This window comes from Lepidochelys olivacea, assembly GCF_965140295.1.
Source record: "Lepidochelys olivacea isolate rLepOli2 genome assembly, chromosome: 13".
NCBI classification, from domain to species: Eukaryota; Metazoa; Chordata; order Testudines; family Cheloniidae; genus Lepidochelys; species Lepidochelys olivacea.
Genome location: NC_140423.1, coordinates 36187759 through 36206851, shown reverse-complemented (window position 1 = coordinate 36206851; position 19093 = coordinate 36187759). Strand labels below are relative to the sequence as shown.

At 43.5% G+C, this 19093-nt stretch overlaps 2 protein-coding genes across 2 annotated transcripts; both read right to left on the bottom strand.

Moving 5' to 3' along the window:
• LOC311529489 (olfactory receptor 13G1-like) lies at positions 1-951 on the bottom strand (the record flags this gene model as incomplete). Its single annotated transcript, XM_084645437.1, has 1 exon — positions 1-951. The coding sequence occupies one exon, from the start codon at positions 949-951 to the stop codon at positions 1-3; it is 951 nt and encodes a 316-aa protein (XP_084501563.1).
• A 10140-nt stretch (positions 952-11091) lies between these two features.
• LOC311529487 (olfactory receptor 6F1-like) lies at positions 11092-18827 on the bottom strand (the record flags this gene model as incomplete). The annotated part of the gene is made up of 2 exons (XM_084645432.1): positions 11092-12018; positions 18624-18827. The coding sequence occupies 2 exons, from the start codon at positions 18825-18827 to the stop codon at positions 11092-11094; spliced, it is 1131 nt and encodes a 376-aa protein (XP_084501558.1).
• Positions 18828-19093: the final 266 nt, after the last annotated feature.

Here is a 19093-nt window from a genome sequence, read left to right as displayed (position 1 = left end):
TCACTCTTGGAAAAATTGCAATTTTGTGGTGAATGGAAGGATTTTCCTGATGGCCACTTTGACCTCGTTATTGCGCAGACTGTAGATCAGAGGGTTCAGGGTTGGAGTGACTAGGGTGTATATTATGGCCACCACCTTGTCCTTATCCAGCGAGTAACTGGATGTTGGCCGGATGTAGGTGTAGATGATTGTGGAGTAGTACAAGATGACCACAAGCATGTGGGAGGAGCAGGTGGAGAAGGCTCTCTGCTTCCCTTTGGAGCTCCGGATTTTCAGGATGGCGATGATGATGAAGCTATATGACATGGTGGTCAGCAGGAAGTTCCCCATGGCCAGGAAGATGTCAGCCATGAAGATCATAATTTCGTTGAGATAGGTGGAGCTGCAGGATAGTGCCAACACTGGTGGGATCTCACAGAAGAAATGCTGGATTAGGTTGGGTCCGCAGAAATCCAGGTGCAGCATGAGTAATGTGTGCACCAATGAATTGATGGTACCAACAGCCCAGGCAGAGGCTGCTAAACTGATGCAAATTTCCTTACTCAGCAGATTGACATAGTGCAAGGGGTGGCAGATGGCAACATACCTGTCATATGACATAGCAGCGAGACGCACAAGTTCTGTCCCTGATGACAAAGTAAAGACAAAGAGCTGGGCCATGCAGCCACCAAAGGAGATGATTTTCTCCTCCTGCAACAGGTTTTCCAGCATTTTCAGTAGGACTGAGGAAGTGCACAAAATGTCAACCAGGGCTAAATTGGCGATGAAGAAGTACATGGGAGTGTGGAGAGGTGGGTGGAGGACAATAGCCACAATAATCAATGAATTGCCCATGATGGCAGTCATATAAAGGCACAGGAATAGCCCAAAGATCAGTCCTTGGGGTTGAGGGTGGTCAAAGAGACCCTGCATGATGAAATCGGTCACCCTGGTGTGGTTACTGGGCTCCATTGCTTGAGTGTTCCTTCTGTAGCAATAAAGATTCAATTTTGGTCAGGTATTGCAAAAACTAGCAATATGGCAACTGAAGAATCTAGGCTGACTGACACACACACAGAGAGAGAGAGAGAGAGAGAGTGCTTTGTGATATTCTAGACCTTTCACAGAACATACATACAAACTGAGCTACATTAAAATATATTAGCACAATAAACTGTCTCAGATAATGAGTCTATATTCTCCTGACATTTGACTGTAGAAGGGAGAAAATAACACCATGGATGTTCTCAAATAGAGGCACATGAAGTCTGTTGGACTATTTACATAAATTACATGAGTTAGGAGTTCACAATATGATCTCAAACTTATTTCATACACCAGAAGTCTTATTAGTAACCAAGATTCCACTTTCTACACTAATTTCACAAAATGTATCTATTGCAGTATAGCACATTTACAGTCTATATAATATATAGAATGTATATAATCCAAAATATGACATAATAATAAGAATATTTAGGTGGAATCAAGGTGCAAAAAATAATTGTCTGGATAACCCTTTAACTCACACTGATTTAAATTGCAATCAATGTGGTTAATTCTCCATTCATTGGAGATGCACTGGTACATACAACTAGTGAAAATGAGAGGGGATTTGGGCTTCCCAGATTTCATTTTTATGATAACCTGCATGGCAATATATAATTGTTGCTTCATTATTAGGAATAGTATTATCCTGATATGACAAGCAATCCCTACTGTATTACAGAAAAGTTTCCCTCCATTGTCTTCAAACGTCTCTAGTCTTATTACTGCTTCTGCTGATTTTACTCTCATTCCTCCTGGAGTAAATCAGGAGTATCTCCTTGGAAATCAATAAGGTTACTCAATTGCAAAAATTGTGAAACAGAGAAGACTATCAGGGCCAACAAATGTAACTAATCATGAAATCTATCATATTAGATAACTTTATCATATTTCATAGTAGAGTATTTTGTAAAAAAAAGTCATCTTTTGCATTACTTTTCAAATTTGATTGCATACTTTTGAGGGCACAGACAATAGGTTATGACTTTTCTTCCCTTTCCATTAATGTTACATTTTAATGCCTTGAGTTTGGACTTGACTACAACTAAATTCAAAAGAACTGCATTAATGTGTGTGAATTTACATCAGATTTGTATTGGTGAAATTGAGATCAGAATATGGTCCAAAATTCATAAACATAGTTGTGGTAATGTGTATTCCTACAAAGCGCATTTAGCCAAATGACAAAAAATATAACACAACACATAAATTCAATGTTACTTGACTTTCCAAAGAGCATAAAGGAATTAATCATTTAACTCTCATTTAATTGCATAGGGAGTTGGTGCCTATGTGAGAAAGCAAGCAAGAAATAAAGAAAGAAATAGGGAAATCAAGCAAGTAAGCAAGAGGGATATTCTTACCCCTCATTCAAACTTCAAATACAATAAACCGAACAGTAATTTAAAACCAGACTCCTAGTGAGATATAACTTGTTGAAGGTGATTGTCTTTGATATATAGTAACCTTCTGTAGGGAGATCTTGGATCCCTTGTGAATCTGGTGAACATTTAACTCTCAAACAAGGCCCCAAAGGAGAAGGTAAATGGGAGTCACCTAGAACAGTACAGATAAACTTTCTACATTAAGACAACAAAATTGCTCTTGATGTTAGGTCCAAATGTAGATTCTTCCGCATTTTCCAAGAAAAAAAAACATAGTTTCTACCAACATGTTTCTTTTTGAACATAGTGCTACCAAGAGACACAGATTCCATATTAATCAGTGGATAAACTCTCAGGGTAAAATCCTGGCCCCATTGATGGATGTCAGTAGGAATGTTGACCTTGGCTTCAGTAGGGCCTGGATGTTACCCACAGGCTTCTTCTACTATCATTGATCCTTAGTGCACAACAAATGATATGAACTGGCTTTTCATGGTAAAATGCCTCCAGTGTCTGGTAACACAATTAACAGACCCACTTCTGATATAATTTAGTAGTATCTTATTTCTCCATTGCTCCTGTCAAGTCAGTGGGACAAACTGGCATGAATCAGCTTGGCTCCATTAAAATCAATAGGCCAGATTTCCAACTGGTATAAATCAGCATATCTCCTTCAAAGTAAATGCTGTAAACCAGCACAGCTCCATTAATTTTGTTCTGTTTTACAACAGTTGAAGATTAAATGGAACTACATAGGTGTCACTGCATGCAATCGCTGAAGGTAGTGATGTTGAGGTGTTAATGAAAGCCCTGTGTTACAACCTGGTCCCATATCACCGTGCATAGCTCCTGTCTGTTATGAGTAGACACAGGGCAGAAAAGGTGGGGGAGTAGCACTGTATGTAAGGGAGCAGTATGACTGCTCAGAGCTCCGGTACGAAACTGCAGAAAAACCTGAGTGTCTCTGGATTAAGTTTAGAAGTGTGTGCAACAAGAGTGATGTAGTGGTGGGAGTCTGCTATAGACCACCGGACCAGGGGGATGAGGTAGATGAGGCTTTCTTCTGGCAGCTCACGGAAGCTACTAGATCGCATGCCCTGATTCTCATGGGTGACTTTAATTTTCCTGATATCTGCTGGGAGAGCAATACAGCGGTGCATAGACAAACCAGGAAGTTTTTGGAAAGCGTAGGGGACAATTTCCTGGCACAAGTGCTAGAGGAGCCAACTAAGGGGGGCGCTTTTCTTGACCTGCTGCTCACAAACCGGGTAGAATTAGTGGGGGAAGCAAAAGTGGATGGGAATCTGGGAGGCAGTGACCATGAGTTGGTTGAGTTCAGGATCCTGACGCAGGGAAGAAAGGTAAGCAGCAGGATACGGACCCTGGACTTCAGGAAAGCAGACTTCGACTCCCTCAGGGAACGGATGGCCAGGATCCCCTGGGGGACTAACTTGAAGGGGAAAGGAGTCCAGGAGAGCTGGCTGTATTTCAAGGAATCCCTGTTGACGTTACAGGGACAAACCATCCCGATGAGTCGAAAGAATAGTAAATATGGCAGGCGACCAGCTTGGCTTAATGGTGAAATCCTAGCGGATCTTAAACATAAAAAAGAAGCTTACAAGAAGTGGAAGGTTGGACACATGACCAGGGAAGAGTATAAAAATATTGCTCGGGCATGTAGGAATGATATCAGGAGGGCCAAATCGCACCTGGAGCTGCAGCTAGCCAGAGATGTCAAGAGTAACAAGAAGGGTTTCTTCAGGTATGTTGGCAACAAGAAGAAAGCCAAGGAATGTGTGGGTCCCTTACTGAATGAGGGAGGCAACCTAGTGACAGAGGATGTGGAAAAAGCTAATGTACTCAATGCTTTTTTTGCCTCTGTTTTCACTAACAAGGTCAGCTCCCAGACTGCTGCGCTGGGCATCACAAAATGGGGAAGAGATGGCCAGCCCTCTGTAGAGATAGAGGTGGTTAGGGACTATTTAGAAAAGCTGGACGTGCACAAGTCCATGGGGCCGGACGAGTTGCATCCGAGAGTGCTGAAGGAATTGGCGGCTGTGATTGCAGAGCCATTGGCCATTATCTTTGAAAACTCGTGGCGAACCGGGGAAGTCCCGGATGACTGGAAAAAGGCTAATGTAGTGCCAATCTTTAAAAAAGGGAAGAAGGAGGATCCTGGGAACTACAGGCCAGTCAGCCTCACCTCAGTCCCTGGAAAAATCATGGAGCAGGTCCTCAAAGAATCAATCCTGAAGCACTTGCATGAGAGGAAAGTGATCAGGAACAGCCAGCATGGATTCACCAAGGGAAGGTCATGCCTGACTAATCTAATCGCCTTTTATGATGAGATTACTGGTTCTATGGATGAAGGGAAAGCAGTGGATGTATTGTTTCTTGACTTTAGCAAAGCTTTTGACACGGTCTCCCACAGTATTCTTGTCAGCAAGTTAAGGAAGTATGGGCTGGATGAATGCACTATAAGGTGGGTAGAAAGCTGGCTAGATTGTCGGGCTCAACGGGTAGTGATCAATGGCTCCATGTCTAGTTGGCAGCCGGTATCAAGTGGAGTACCCCAAGGGTCGGTTCCGGGGGCCGGTTTTGTTCAATATCTTCATAAATGATCTGGAGGATGGTGTGGATTGCACTCTCAGCAAATTTGCGGATGATACTAAACTGGGAGGAGTGGTAGATACACTGGAGGGGAGGGATAGGATACAGAAGGACCTAGACAAATTGGAGGATTGGGCCAAAAGAAATCTGATGAGGTTCAATAAGGATAAGTGCAGGGTCCTGCACTTAGGACGGAAGAACCCAATGCACAGCTACAGACTAGGGACCGAATGGCTAGGCAGCAGTTCTGCGGAAAAGGACCTAGGGGTGACAGTGGACGAGAAGCTGGATATGAGTCAGCAGTGTGCCCTTGTTGCCAAGAAGGCCAATGGCATTTTGGGATGTATAAGTAGGGGCATAGCGAGCAGATCGAGGGACGTGATCGTTCCCCTCTATTCGACATTGGTGAGGCCTCATCTGGAGTACTGTGTCCAGTTTTGGGCCCCACACTTCAAGAAGGATGTGGATAAATTGGAGAGAGTCCAGCGAAGGGCAACAAAAATGATTAGGGGACTGGAACACATGAGTTATGAGGAGAGGCTGAGGGAGCTGGGATTGTTTAGCCTGCAGAAGAGAAGAATGAGGGGGGATTTGATAGCTGCTTTCAACTACCTGAAAGGGGGTTCCAAAGAGGATGGCTCTAGACTGTTCTCAATGGTAGCAGATGACAGAACGAGGAGTAATGGTCTCAAGTTGCAGTGGGGGAGGTTTAGATTGGATATTAGGAAAAACTTTTTCACTAAGAGGGTGGTGAAACACTGGAATGCGTTACCTAGGGAGGTGGTAGAATCTCCTTCCTTAGAGGTTTTTAAGGTCAGGCTTGACAAAGCCCTGGCTGGGATGATTTAACTGGGAATTGGTCCTGCTTCGAGCAGGGGGTTGAACTAGATGACCTTCTGGGGTCCCTTCCAACCCTGATATTCTATGATTCTATGATTCTATGAACCAGTGGATCCCATGTGCTTCTAAGTTCCCTATGTCTGGGTGGAATCTGGTCACTATTCCTGTTCCACACTCCCAGGTTCAGACCCCTGCTATCCTGCTGCCTCCTGATCCTGAAACCAGAGTCCCAGACCTCCTGAACTACCCTAGTAGCTTACATGCACTCCCCAAGAGTTGTACCCCATCATGGTCTCTCTGAGATTCTAGTTTAACCCTGTTGATTATAGATGGTAGGAAAGCAAGACCTAACAGCCAGATTTCCCTAACCAGACTCACTTTAATCTTAAAAAGCCTTCAATAGTTCTAATAACAAAAGACCCTAGTCTGGTCTCACTGCTTCTGGGAGTATGAGGTTTGTGAGTAACTGAGCCTAGGCACAGTCCCTCCTGCCCTATCTCTTCTTCTCTTCCGCCTTAGATGTGGTCATGGTCAGATCCCCAATCAGAATAGTGTGTAGTTCCTAGGTAGGTGTAATAGATATGGCAATTTCTTGTAGTATCCTTGAAAAACCTGATTACATTATATTTAAGTCCTTTTGGCATCCATTGCATTAAATGCGAAGGTGATGGACTATTGTTAGCCTTGGGAAGTTTTATGAACTTCAAAGGACAATACTGAGCAATGGGCCAGGCAAGAATGGACTTTTGAACAAACAGTGTCAAGTGGTTTGCCTGGGGAATCTCTAGGGGGAGGTGACTGTAAATTTCCTCTTCCAGTTGTGCAAACCCCCTGCCTTTCGGATCTACTCCCTGAAGAAGGGAGCATTGTTAGCTGATTACCTGTTCCCGGAATCTGAAGATCAAAGGCCCATGCTGTATAAAGGAAAGACTAACCTATGTATGCAGCTTCTTGTTCTGAGCTAAAGCCAAGGAGGAAAGTATTCTGGTGCGAGCCAGTACGATGTACCAACAAGAAGCTGGTACCAGCCCTCACACAGCTGACGTTAATGTCAGCGTTTTAATGTTATTGCCCCTTCCCACCCCGGGCCACCAAAAGGGGTGGCCAAAAGGGGCAGCTGCCCCAGGGCCAGCAATTTAAAAGCACCTGGGGCTCCGGCCACTGCCGCAGTAGTAGAGGCCAGAGCCCCAGGCCCTTTTGAATCAGTACCGGAGCCCCAGGCAGCACAGATGGGCTAGCTGGGGGTGGCTGACCCCCCAGCCCCGCCCCTTGTGGGGGCCTGCAGACAGGCACCCTTACCAGTAAGAGTTTAATATTACTTTTACCCTTTGCTAAAGCTGTTATGAAATTGTAACCACAGAAAAAACCCTGGGTGGACTTTCAAGGACTGACTCCTAACTGATCCTGAGGTTTATGTGGGGTGGTCTCTGGTAGGCTCATTAATATGTGTGTAGGTTCTTTTATTGTTTTAAGATGTTTCCTCTATAATGCTTTCACCTGAACAATAAATGTGACATGGCTGTGTGGTAATTATAACTATGGGCAATTACACGATTTATAGCCTCTGGAGAGAGAGCAGAGTGCAGACACAAGCCTTTTAGGACTTTCTGCAAATAACACAGGGTACGCAGGGAATAGCAGCCTGAAAAAAACTCCAGTCAGGAGCTGAGGATCCAGAGTCCTAAATGTTGGTTCCATTGCTGGACCACAGAGGGGCAATACAGGTACGGTTGCTGTGGGCTGTAACTGTAGAATCCCTGTCTTCTTGCCATGTGCTCAACTTGCCATGTGCTCCATCCCTCAGCCCTGCTCACCCCACTTGTGGGCCCCCGAGCAGGAAAACCACTGAAACACTTAAAGCATCAAACATGCTATTTTGGGTGATGAAGTATGATTATTGATTTTAAGCCTCTATGTAATTTATAAGCACAATCCCTCTGACTTCCAATGGCATTTGTCCTCCTAAATCATGTATGTGCTTTTGTAAACTCCCACAAAGACCCTGATCCATGTTCTATTTACTATAAGTGACTTCAGTGAGAGCTGGCTCACTAATTACTTTGCAGGGTCAGCTCTAGAGTTCACTGTTGCTTAGTAGGTAGAGCCTTGCTTGCTTGCTTGCTTGTTTTGTCATTGCTAGAGATGGATGATCTTGACCAAATTGTAAGCCCCATTGCAGAATGGATGTGTGGCAGCAGTCCCAAGATCTCATGCATTTGTTTCTTATTATGGTCTTTTGCTATTTAGACACATTCTGAGCTGTATGTGAAGGAAAATACTTTTCACCCAACTTGTTTATCTAAGTTGGCCTGGAAAAACTGCCATCAACAACTTGCTTTGAGAGAAACTCAACCTGCTTCTCTATGCAGTCAGTGCTGCCACTGCTGCTGCTGATGATGCTGATGATTAAAAATAATGACATTTTATTTCTCCATCAAAATATTGATTCACTTCAGAACAATGGGCAAGTACACTTTCCAAACAGATTGATAGACAGATAGATAGATGTGTCTATATTTTGATTGAGAGAGCAAGAGAAGAAGAGAGAAAATATTTTGATTACTACAACCATACATTTACTCAAGTAAAGATGGGGGAATGTCTCTAGATAATCCCTGTTGACCTATATACTGACATACTCACAATGAAGAGCAACTTATTCTTTAAGTCCCATCAGTTACAATGAGCCACTTCTGGAGTAAGTTCCCACTCAACAGGAACAAGAGTGATAGATAGTTGACAATGTAAACAGCAAACACTTGTCAAATAGCAGTCAAGTTCTGCCTGGAATTTTCAAAGGAGCCTAATGGAGTTAGATGGCCAGTACTTTTAGGATCCATTCAGAATCCTAACTATGGTTTCTATCCCACTGAAAGATAAAATGTTGGGATTTTCAAAAGAATATTTTGGAAGGTTGGACATATGACCAGGGAAGAGTATAAAAATATTGCTCGGGCATGTAGGAATGTTATCAGGAGGGCCAAATCGCACCTGGAGCTGCAGCTAGCCAGAGATGTCAAGAGTAACAAGAAGGGTTTCTTCAGGTATGTAGGCAACAAGAAGAAAGCCAAGGAATGTGTGGGCCCCTTACTGAATGAGGGAGGCAACCTAGTGACAGAGGATGTGGAAAAAGCTAATGTACTCAATGCTTTTTTTGCCTCTGTTTTCACTAACAAGGTCAGCTCCCAGACTGCTGCGCTGGGCATCACAAAATGGGGAAGAGATGGCCAGCCCTCTGTGGAGATAGAGGTGGTTAGGGACTATTTAGAAAAGCTGGACGTGCACAAGTCCATGGGGCCGGACGAGTTGCATCCGAGAGTGCTGAAGGAATTGGCGGCTGTGATTGCAGAGCCATTGGCCATTATCTTTGAAAACTCGTGGCGAACCGGGGAAGTCCCGGATGACTGGAAAAAGGCTAATGTAGTGCCAATCTTTAAAAAAGGGAAGAAGGAGGATCCTGGGAACTACAGGCCAGTCAGCCTCACCTCAGTCCCTGGAAAAATCATGGAGCAGGTCCTCAAAGAATCAATCCTGAAGCACTTGCATGAGAGGAAAGTGATCAGGAACAGCCAGCATGGATTCACCAAGGGAAGGTCATGCCTGACTAATCTAATCGCCTTTTATGATGAATCATAGAATCATAGAATATCAGGGTTGGAAGGGACCCCAGAAGGTCATCTAGTCCAACCCCCTGCTCAAAGCAGGACCAATTCCCAGTTAAATCATCCCAGCCAGGGCTTTGTCAAGCCTGACCTTAAAAACCTCTAAGGAAGGAGATTCTACCACCTCCCTAGGTAACGCATTCCAGTGTTTCACCACCCTCTTAGTGAAAAAGTTTTTCCTAATATCCAATCTAAACCTCCCCAAAGAGATTACTGGTTCTGTGGATGAAGGGAAAGCAGTGGATGTATTGTTTCTTGACTTTAGCAAAGCTTTTGACACGGTCTCCCACAGTATTCTTGTCAGCAAGTTAAGGAAGTATGGGCTGGATGAATGCACTACAAGGTGGGTAGAAAGCTGGCTAGATTGTTGGGCTCAACGGGTAGTGATCAATGGCTCCATATCTAGTTGGCAGCCGGTATCAAGTGGAGTACCCCAAGGGTCGGTCCTGGGGCCGGTTTTGTTCAATATCTTCATAAATGATCTGGAGGATGGTGTGGATTGCACTCTCAGCAAATTTGCGGATGATACTAAACTGGGAGGAGTGGTAGATACGCTGGAGGGGAGGGATAGGATACAGAAAGACCTAGACAAATTGGAGGATTGGGCCAAAAGAAATCTGATGAGGTTCAATAAGGATAAGTGCAGGGTCCTGCACTTAGGACGGAAGAACCCAATGCACAGCTACAGACTAGGGACCGAATGGCTAGGCAGCAGTTCTGTGGAAAAGGACCTAGGGGTGACAGTGGACGAGAAGCTGGATATGAGTCAGCAGTGTGCCCTTGTTGCCAAGAAGGCCAATGGCATTTTGGGATGTATAAGTAGGGGCATAGCGAGCAGATCGAGGGACGTGATCGTTCCCCTCTATTCAACATTGGTGAGGCCTCATCTGGAGTTCTGTGTCCTGTTTTGGGCCCCACACTTCAAGAAGGATGTGGATAAATTGGAGAGAGTCCAGCGAAGGGCAACAAAAATGATTAGGGGACTGGAACACATGAGTTATGAGGAGAGGCTGAGGGAGCTGGGATTGTTTAGCCTGCAGAAGAGAAGAATGAGGGGGGATTTGATAGCTGCTTTCAACTACCTGAAAGGGGGTTCCAAAGAGGATGGCTCTAGACTGTTCTCAATGGTAGCAGATGACAGAACGAGGAGTAATGGTCTCAAGTTGCAGTGGGGGAGGTTTAGATTGGATATTAGGAAAAACTTTTTCACTAAGAGGGTGGTGAAACACTGGAATGCGTTACCTAGGGAGGTGGTAGAATCTCCTTCCTTAGAGGTTTTTAAGGTCAGGCTTGACAAAGCCCTGGCTGGGATGATTTGACTGGGAATTGGTCCGGCTTCGAGCAGGGGGTTGGACTAGATGACCTTCTGGGGTCCCTTCCAACCCTGATATTCTATGATTCTATGATTCTATGATCAGTGATTTAGGAACACAAATCCAATTGAAAATATATTGGTAAATCCTCAGCAATGCCTAAATAACTTAAGAGCATGAGTCTAATTGAAAGTCAGTGAACATCGGCCATAGGATCCGAAGTCACTCTGGCAATTTTGGAAATCCACTCCAATTTCACGTTCTACTTAACACCCTCATAGATAGCAGTGTGGTCCTTCCATATTGCCATCTCATTCTAGCAAAAGATTTCCATATGGCTTTTTTCACATCTTTATTCCTTAGAGTATAGATGAGAGGGTTTAGCAGTGTGGTAATGACACAATAGAAGACAGACACCACTTTGCCTAAACCAAAAGAATATGTGCTCAGGGGCCTGACATAGGTGAAGATGATGGTCCCATAGTAGATGGTCACCACAGTGAGGTGACAGGCACAAGTGGAGAAGGTCTTTTTCCGAGCTTTGGCAGATGTTAGCTTCACGATGTTGGCTATGATGTTGATGTAGGAAGACATGGTGAGCAAGAAGGAGCTCAGGATGACCACAGAGCTGCAGGTGTATCCAATAGCCTCCTGAATGTAAGTGTCAGAGCAAGACAGTTTGAAGATTGGGTCTGAGTCGCAGAAGAAGTGGTTGATTTCCTGAGGCCCACAGAATGAGAGCCAGGAGATTAGAACTGTGGGCAAGAGTGGGGAGAGGAATCCACCAACCCAGGATATGGTGGAGAGGTAGAAGCACAACCTGTGGTTCATGATGGTTGTATAATGCAGTGGGCTGCAGATTGCCAAGGAGCAGTCGTAGGCCATGACAGCCAGGAAAAAGTATTCAGTGGCTCCTAGAGAGAAGAAGAAGTAATACTGAGTCACACATCTGTTTACTGTGATGGTGATGCTCCTGGACAAGATGTTGGCCAGCAGTTTGGAAACAGTGATCGATGTGTACCAGATCTCTAGGAAGGAGAGTTTCCCCAGGAAGAAGTACATGGGGATATGGAGGAGAGGTTCTGCCAGGATGATGACGATGATGAGAAAATTTCCCACGAGTGACAGCATGTAAATGGACAAGATGAATGAAAGAGGAGAACCTGGAGATTCTGGAGGCTGCTAAATCCCAGGAAGATGAATTCCTTCACTGTGTTTTGGTTTGCTTTTTCCCTGGCTGCATGGCAGTTAATCTGGGAAGAGGGGACGAGATCAATGGAATGATTCAACACTAGCAAACACAGGGTAGTAAATAGAATATTCCTATGGATATAAAATAGAGATGGACCAGAGCCCCAGGTCCAAACACCTCAGACTAACCAGAATTTAATATCCTGATCTGAATGTTGTGCCTGGCTCCTTAGTCTGTACTGATGAAGATCCCAGATAGGGTTACTTTCAAACTCTGAATCCATTGCAGATCAGAACACTGTGCCAGGTTGCAGGACACTTTATTTACATTGGGTAGCACTGGCTTATCTGAATGTTCCCATTGACTTCATGTGAATAACTGTTCACTCCTGTGATGAGAAGATTCACAGTTCAGCCTTTAGGCATATTAGGTCAATTTCTAATATAAACATCAGTGTGAGGTACCATAATTCAATAACCATGTTACTTGGATCTGAATCATGAAGTCATCACTCAGACCTTACTCAAAGCTATACTGACAATGGTATTTAGGTGCCAAAAGTTGCAGATCAATGCCGAGTGGAATATACAAAAGTGCCTAAATGATTTAGGCACCTAACTCTAATTAACATTCTGGGAGTAGGATGACTAACTCATTTAGGCACTTGTGAAAATCTCACTTGGCACCTATCCATACCATTCGGTGCCTAAATATCTCAGAAAATCTGGCCCTCAGTCCTTATTTGGGGGCAGATGCTGGTGACCTTTAGACAGGTTGAGTAGTACCTTGTTTTTTTAATAAACCAAATGAAGAAAAGGGAATTGTGCATGAAGGGAAGCACTATGTGGTATGAGTAAGACTGCTAAAATCTTTTCTTTAGAACATCCATGGTCTTTCCTCCGTCAAATTAACCACTGAAAACAGTAATTGAATTCTGTAGCTCCTAATCAGTCCTTTCATTTCTTTTCCTTTCCTGCTCATATTTCTAATTTTCCTCCTTCACCTCCAATAATTTAATAATATTAAATGCCAAAAGTTTATTATTTTTAGGAGTAACTTCATTGTAGACCCCCATGGAAGATGATAACACATACATACATAGAAATACACAAATAGGCATATACACAAATAGACATTCGCAAACTGAGAAAGAAACACAGGTGCACAGACATAAACAAATCATTGGGCTATAGATTCAGTCTCTCTCTATCTCTTTCTCTCTCTCATAACACTCTTTGAAGGGTCTTGATTTCATCCTAATGTGTTTTTCCCCCACAAAAATGAATTATTGTTTTCCGGCCAGCCCTACTCAACCCTAACCTGAAATGAGTAATTTGGCCCAGAGCCTCAAAGTATTTAGGCTCCTAACAACCTCTGAAGTCTACAACCTCTGAGGACCTGGGCCTTTCTCAATTCTATTTGCATGAGTATAAAGTATTTAACTAAATCAGTTTGCCGACTGAGATCCGAAGATATTGATTATGATGACAGGATAATGGTCTAGGAGGAAATGGATGGACACCATAGAATCATTACACACAAACACACACCCTACAGCCTTCAGACTGCCATGGAGGTCAATGACTATCAACCCAGGTTTGACTGAATGATAAGCAACTTTGAAACTAACAGAAATTGATTAGATAGATAGATAGATAGATAGATAGATAGATAGATAGATAGATAGATAGATAGATAGATAGATCTGTCAATTTTGTGGTGTAATTGGTCTCCATCCTACATTTCCATCCCTTTCTCCCATACATATGGTAAATTGAAAGAGAAATAAATACTCTTTAGCAGATCCCCCACTGGGATAAATCAGTGTAGCTTCATTGCAGTAAAAGGAAATGAATCCATTTATATCTGTTGAGGGTTGACTCAAAAGGTCTATTCTATTCTATTGTATTCTATTCTACCACATCCATATCCATGACCTCTGAACATCCTTCTTGCTTTTTCTAGTTTTGTGTGTGTCATAAATATAAAGGGAAGGGTAATCACCTTTAAAATCCCTCCTGGCCAGAGGAAAAATCCTTTCACCTGTAAAGGGTTAAGAAGCTAAAGGTAACCTCACTGGCACCTGACCAAAATGACCAATGAGGAGACAAGATACTTTCAAAAGCTGGGAGGAGGGAGAAAAACAAAGGGTCTGTGTCTGTCTGTGTGATGCTTTTGCCAGGGACAGAACAGGAATGGAGTCTTAGAACTTAGTAAGTAATCTAGCTAGATATGCGTTAGATTATGATTTCTTTAAATGGCTGAGAAATTAAGTTGTGCTGAATAGAATGACTATTCCTGTCCGTGTGTCTTTTTTGTAACTTAAGGTTTTACCTAGAGGGCTTCTCTATGTTTTGAATCTAATTACCCTGTAAGGTACTTACCATCCTGATTTTACAGAGATGATTCTTTTTTACTTCTATTAAAAGTCTTCTTGTAAGGAAACTGAATGCTTTTTTCATTGTTCTAAGATCCAAGGGTTTGGGTCTGTGGTCACCTATGCAAATTGGTGAGAATTTTTACCAAACCTTCCCCAGGAAGTGGGGTGTAAGAGTTGGGAGGATTTTGGGGGGAAAGACATTTCCAAACAACATTTTCTCAGGAACCCAGATAAAGTTTGGTGGTGGCAGTGGAAGTCCAAGGGCAAAGGGTAAAATAGTTTGTGCCTTGGGGAAGTTTTAACCTAAGCTGGTAAAAGTAAGCTTAGGAGGTTTTCATCCAGGTCCCCACAGCTGTACCCTAGAGTTCAGAGTGGGGAAGGAACCTTGACAGCGTGTGTGTGTGTGTGTCTGTGTGTGATACCCTACCTTTCTGCACCTTAGATTTTGGTTTTACATGCATCTTCAACAGGGAGCTCTTGCTTTCTGAGATCTAACTATACAAGCGGAGATCTGGCATTTATCCCAGTTTATTAGAGAAAACCCTTGGGAATCTGAGCTCTCTCTGAATACAGAATTTGTAAAAGACATAGATACAAATATTTCCATAGTTTAATTGGGCAAAGGCTAGTGTGATTGAGTATTTACATTACTGTATCAGTTTAAATGTCAAGAAACAGAAACTTCTGTTTTGAGAGAAGTCACACTAGAGAGGAAGGATGGTGTTATGTTAAAAATGCTGGGCTGGAACTCAGGAGGTCCTGGGTAAATTCCTGGCTCTGCCACAGAATCCTTGTATGATTTTGTGTGAGTCACAGAAGCCAAACTTTTGAATACATTCTGCCAGCTGTTCCCATTGACTCCAACAGAGAAACACCAGTTTACAATTGTTGTAAAACAGAACAAAATTAATGGAGTTGTGCTGGTTTACAGCATTTGCAATTTGTGAAGAATGTGGGGCTACTTGTAATATGTTATTAATATTATTTGTTCCATCAGTCTGTCTGAGTGTTGTTGTCATAGAGTTTAGGGCCAGGAGGGACCACCCCATCATCTGGCCTGACCTCCTGAATAGCAAAGGTCATCAATCCCAACCATCCACCCCCACACTAACCCAACAGATAATATGATTACAAGGAGTTAATTCAAACAGGGGTTAGTTGCATATATTCAAGAAAAGGGGCACAGTTTTAGATACCCTCTCCCATTTACTGATACTTATAGGACAATACAGGTATAATTCACTTTGAAGTTTTACTTCGGTTGATCTTACTTGTTTTGGCAGGGAAGATGGGAGACCCAACACAGGAGGTATTCAAGATGGAAAAATTGAAGCAAAAAACTTTTGGGTGAATAAAAGGACAGTCTTTGAAGGCCAAGGGAGTGTGAATGAGGGATGACTGGGGAGCAGACTGAACGCCAGGCCTCAAGGAAAAAGGACTTTGGGATAAGTTAGACCTACCTCAGCCATTAGAGATGTGAATAGGCCTTTTATTCTGTTACCATTATTTTCTCTTGTTATGCTTTGTTCCTACTGTAGAGATTCTGGGTATGTCTACACCAGAAATGCTATAGTATTGCAGCTGTATCATGTAGACATTTATTACAGTTATGGAAGGGATCTTCCATTTCTGTAGAAAATCCACCTCTCCAAGAGGCAGTAGCTAGGTGGATGGAAGAAGTCTTCTTTCGACCTAGCAGTGTCCACACCAGGGCTTAGGCTGGCTTAATGACATGGCATAGGGAGTGAAATTTTTCACAGCCCTGAAAGATGTAGTTAAGCTGACCTAACTTTTTAGTGTAGACCAGGCCTAAGATTCATAGATTGATAGATTCCATGGTGCAGAAGAGACCATTGTGACCTTCTAGTCTGACCCTCTTATCAATGCAGTACAAAGAACTTCCCCAGTATAAGTCTTTCTCAACTAGAGCAAATCTTCAACAATACAGTGTTTGGAAAAGGCTGTTTCCCAGTTTCCTGTCCGTCCCCCTCCTTAGCTGGTATAATTATACCTGAAATGCACACCCTCAGTCCCACCCCTTATAATGTATGGTCATGTTCCATTTTGGAGGGTCGTGAGTCTGGGATCTTCGTCCCACCTCTTTTGTATCCCATAGGACGGGTCAGGAGTGAGGTTGTGTTCTGGCCAAGGCCAGGCTTTTCTTTGGCTTTTAATGTGTCTTATGGCTCACCCCACAACTCTCTTGCCCCTCCTAATTGATTATTTGACCTTGGCTTGAGAGTGAAGGCAGGCAGCTTTCCAGTATATTCTCATAATTACACTCCCACCATACCCTGTAACACTTTTAACTGTTATTATTTGTTCCCATTTGTCAAGGATCCTTCCCCACTCTGAACTCTAGGGTACAGATGTGGGGACCTGCATGAAAACCTCCTAAGCTTCCTTTTACCAGCTTAGGTTAAAACTTCCCCAAGGTACAAACTATTTTACCCTTTGCCCTTGGACTTCCACTGCCACCACCAAACTTTATCTGGGTTCCTGAAAAAATGGAGTTTGGAAACGTCTTTCCCCCCAAAATCCTCCCAACCCTTTCACCCCACTTCCTGGGGAAGGTTTGGTAAAAATCCTCACCAATTTACATAGGTGACCACAGACCCAAACCCTTGGATCTTAGAACAATGAAAAAGCATTCAGTTTCCTTACAAGAAGCCTTTTAATAGAAGTAAAAAAGAATCACCTCTGTAAAATCAGGATGGTAAATACCTTACAGGGTAATTAGATTCAAAACATAGAGAATCCCTCTAGGCAAAACTTTAAGTTACAAAGAAAACACACAGACAGAAATATTCATTCTGTTCAGCACAGCTATTTTCTCAGCCATTTAAAGAAATCATAATCTAACACATACCTAGCTAGATTACTTACCAAGTTCTAAGACTCCATTCCTGTTCTGTCCCCGGCCAAAGCATCACACAGACAGACAAAGACCCTTTGTTTTTCTCCCTCCTCCCAGCTTTTGAAAGTATCTTGTCTCCTTATTGGTCATTTTGGTGCCAGCAGGTGCCAGTGAGGTTACCTTTAGCTTCTTAACCCTTTACAGGTGAAAGGATTTTTCCTCTGGCCGGGAGAGATTTTAAAGGGGTTTACCCTTCCCTTTATATTTATGACACCATTATACTAACAAACCCATCTGACTGGGCAGAAACAACACACACAGTGTCTTTGTCCTTTGTTCACACATGATAGTATAAGATATAGGAGTATCAAAAAGTCAAACCCAAAATTCTATCCCAGGCTCACAAACAGGCCTATATACTAACACACAGGATCCCACTGCCGGAGAGGTGATGGCAAGAGGGCCGTAAACTAGAGGGGTACAGCCTGAGAGACCAGAGAGCGGTCAAAGGTGAAGCCATGGTGAACTTTTTGCAAATGAAACTCTCTGTAAAATGTAATTGCAGATAGAATAATTTGGTTAGGATGCCCAGAGTAAAGCTTCACATCTTGCAAAAAATTACAATAAGAACTTTAATGGACAATGGGAGGCAGGACCGCATATTTACCTGAAAAAAACTGGCACCTTCTAACTGCCATTTGGGTCACTACTTATTCCAGGGGAAGGACACTCTCTACTCAGCAATCCATGCTACTCACTGCAGCACAATGTCCCCTGATACTATTCTGGGCATTGGAGTAAAATCTGTTGGGTAGAGGAAAGTGCATTCTACTGAGCCACCCACTCTGCTCACAGTAGCACAGCGCCTCCCTAGTGCTGCCCTATGGTAATCAGGGCTTTTCTCAGAGACTTTTCATTTCCCTGTTCCTGAGACTATAAACCATGGGATTTATCAAGGGGGTGACCACTGTATAAAACACCGACACTACTTTGCCTAGGTTGAAGGACTGATTGACCCCTGGCCGGACATACATGAAAATAATGGTCCCATAATAGATGGAAACCACAGTGAGGTGGGATGCACAGGTGGAGAAGGGCTTCTTCCACTCCTTGCCTGAAGATATCTTGAGGAGCGCACCCACAATGTGAACATAAGAAGCTATGGTGAACGTGAAGGAGCACAGGATCACAATAGAGGTGAACGTGTATCCAGCCACTTGCTGGATATAGGTGTCGGCACAGGAGAGTCAGAAGAGCGGGTCTGCATCACAGAAGAAATGGTCTATCTTGTCAGGGCCACAGAAGGGGAGCTTGGAAATCATGAGGGTAGGCAGCAAGGGGGAGAGGAAGCCAAAGACCCAACAGGCAATGGCCAGGTTGAGAGAGAGCCTGTGGTTCATGAGACCGCTGTACTGCAATGGATTACATATGGCCAAGTATCGATCATAGGCCATGGCGGCCAAAAGGAAGCATTCGGTGGCCCCTAGAGAGAAGAAGTAATATTGAGCAATGCAGCCAACCACAGTGATGCTGGGTCTCCTGGACAGGAAATTGGAGAGCATCTTTGGGACAGTGACTGAAGTGTAGAAGACCTCCAGGCAGGACAAGTTGCAGAGGAAAAAGTACAGAGGTGTGTGGAGTTGACGATTCCACAGTGTCAATGCAACAATGAGGGAATTCGCAACCAGGAATGTGGTTTAGATGGTTAGAAAGACCAAGAATAGGGACATCTTCACCACCCATTGACTAGTGAATCCCAGTAACATGAATTCTCTCACCACTGTCTGGTTGTTCTGTTCCATGTCTCCATTATTCCTGAAACCTGAGA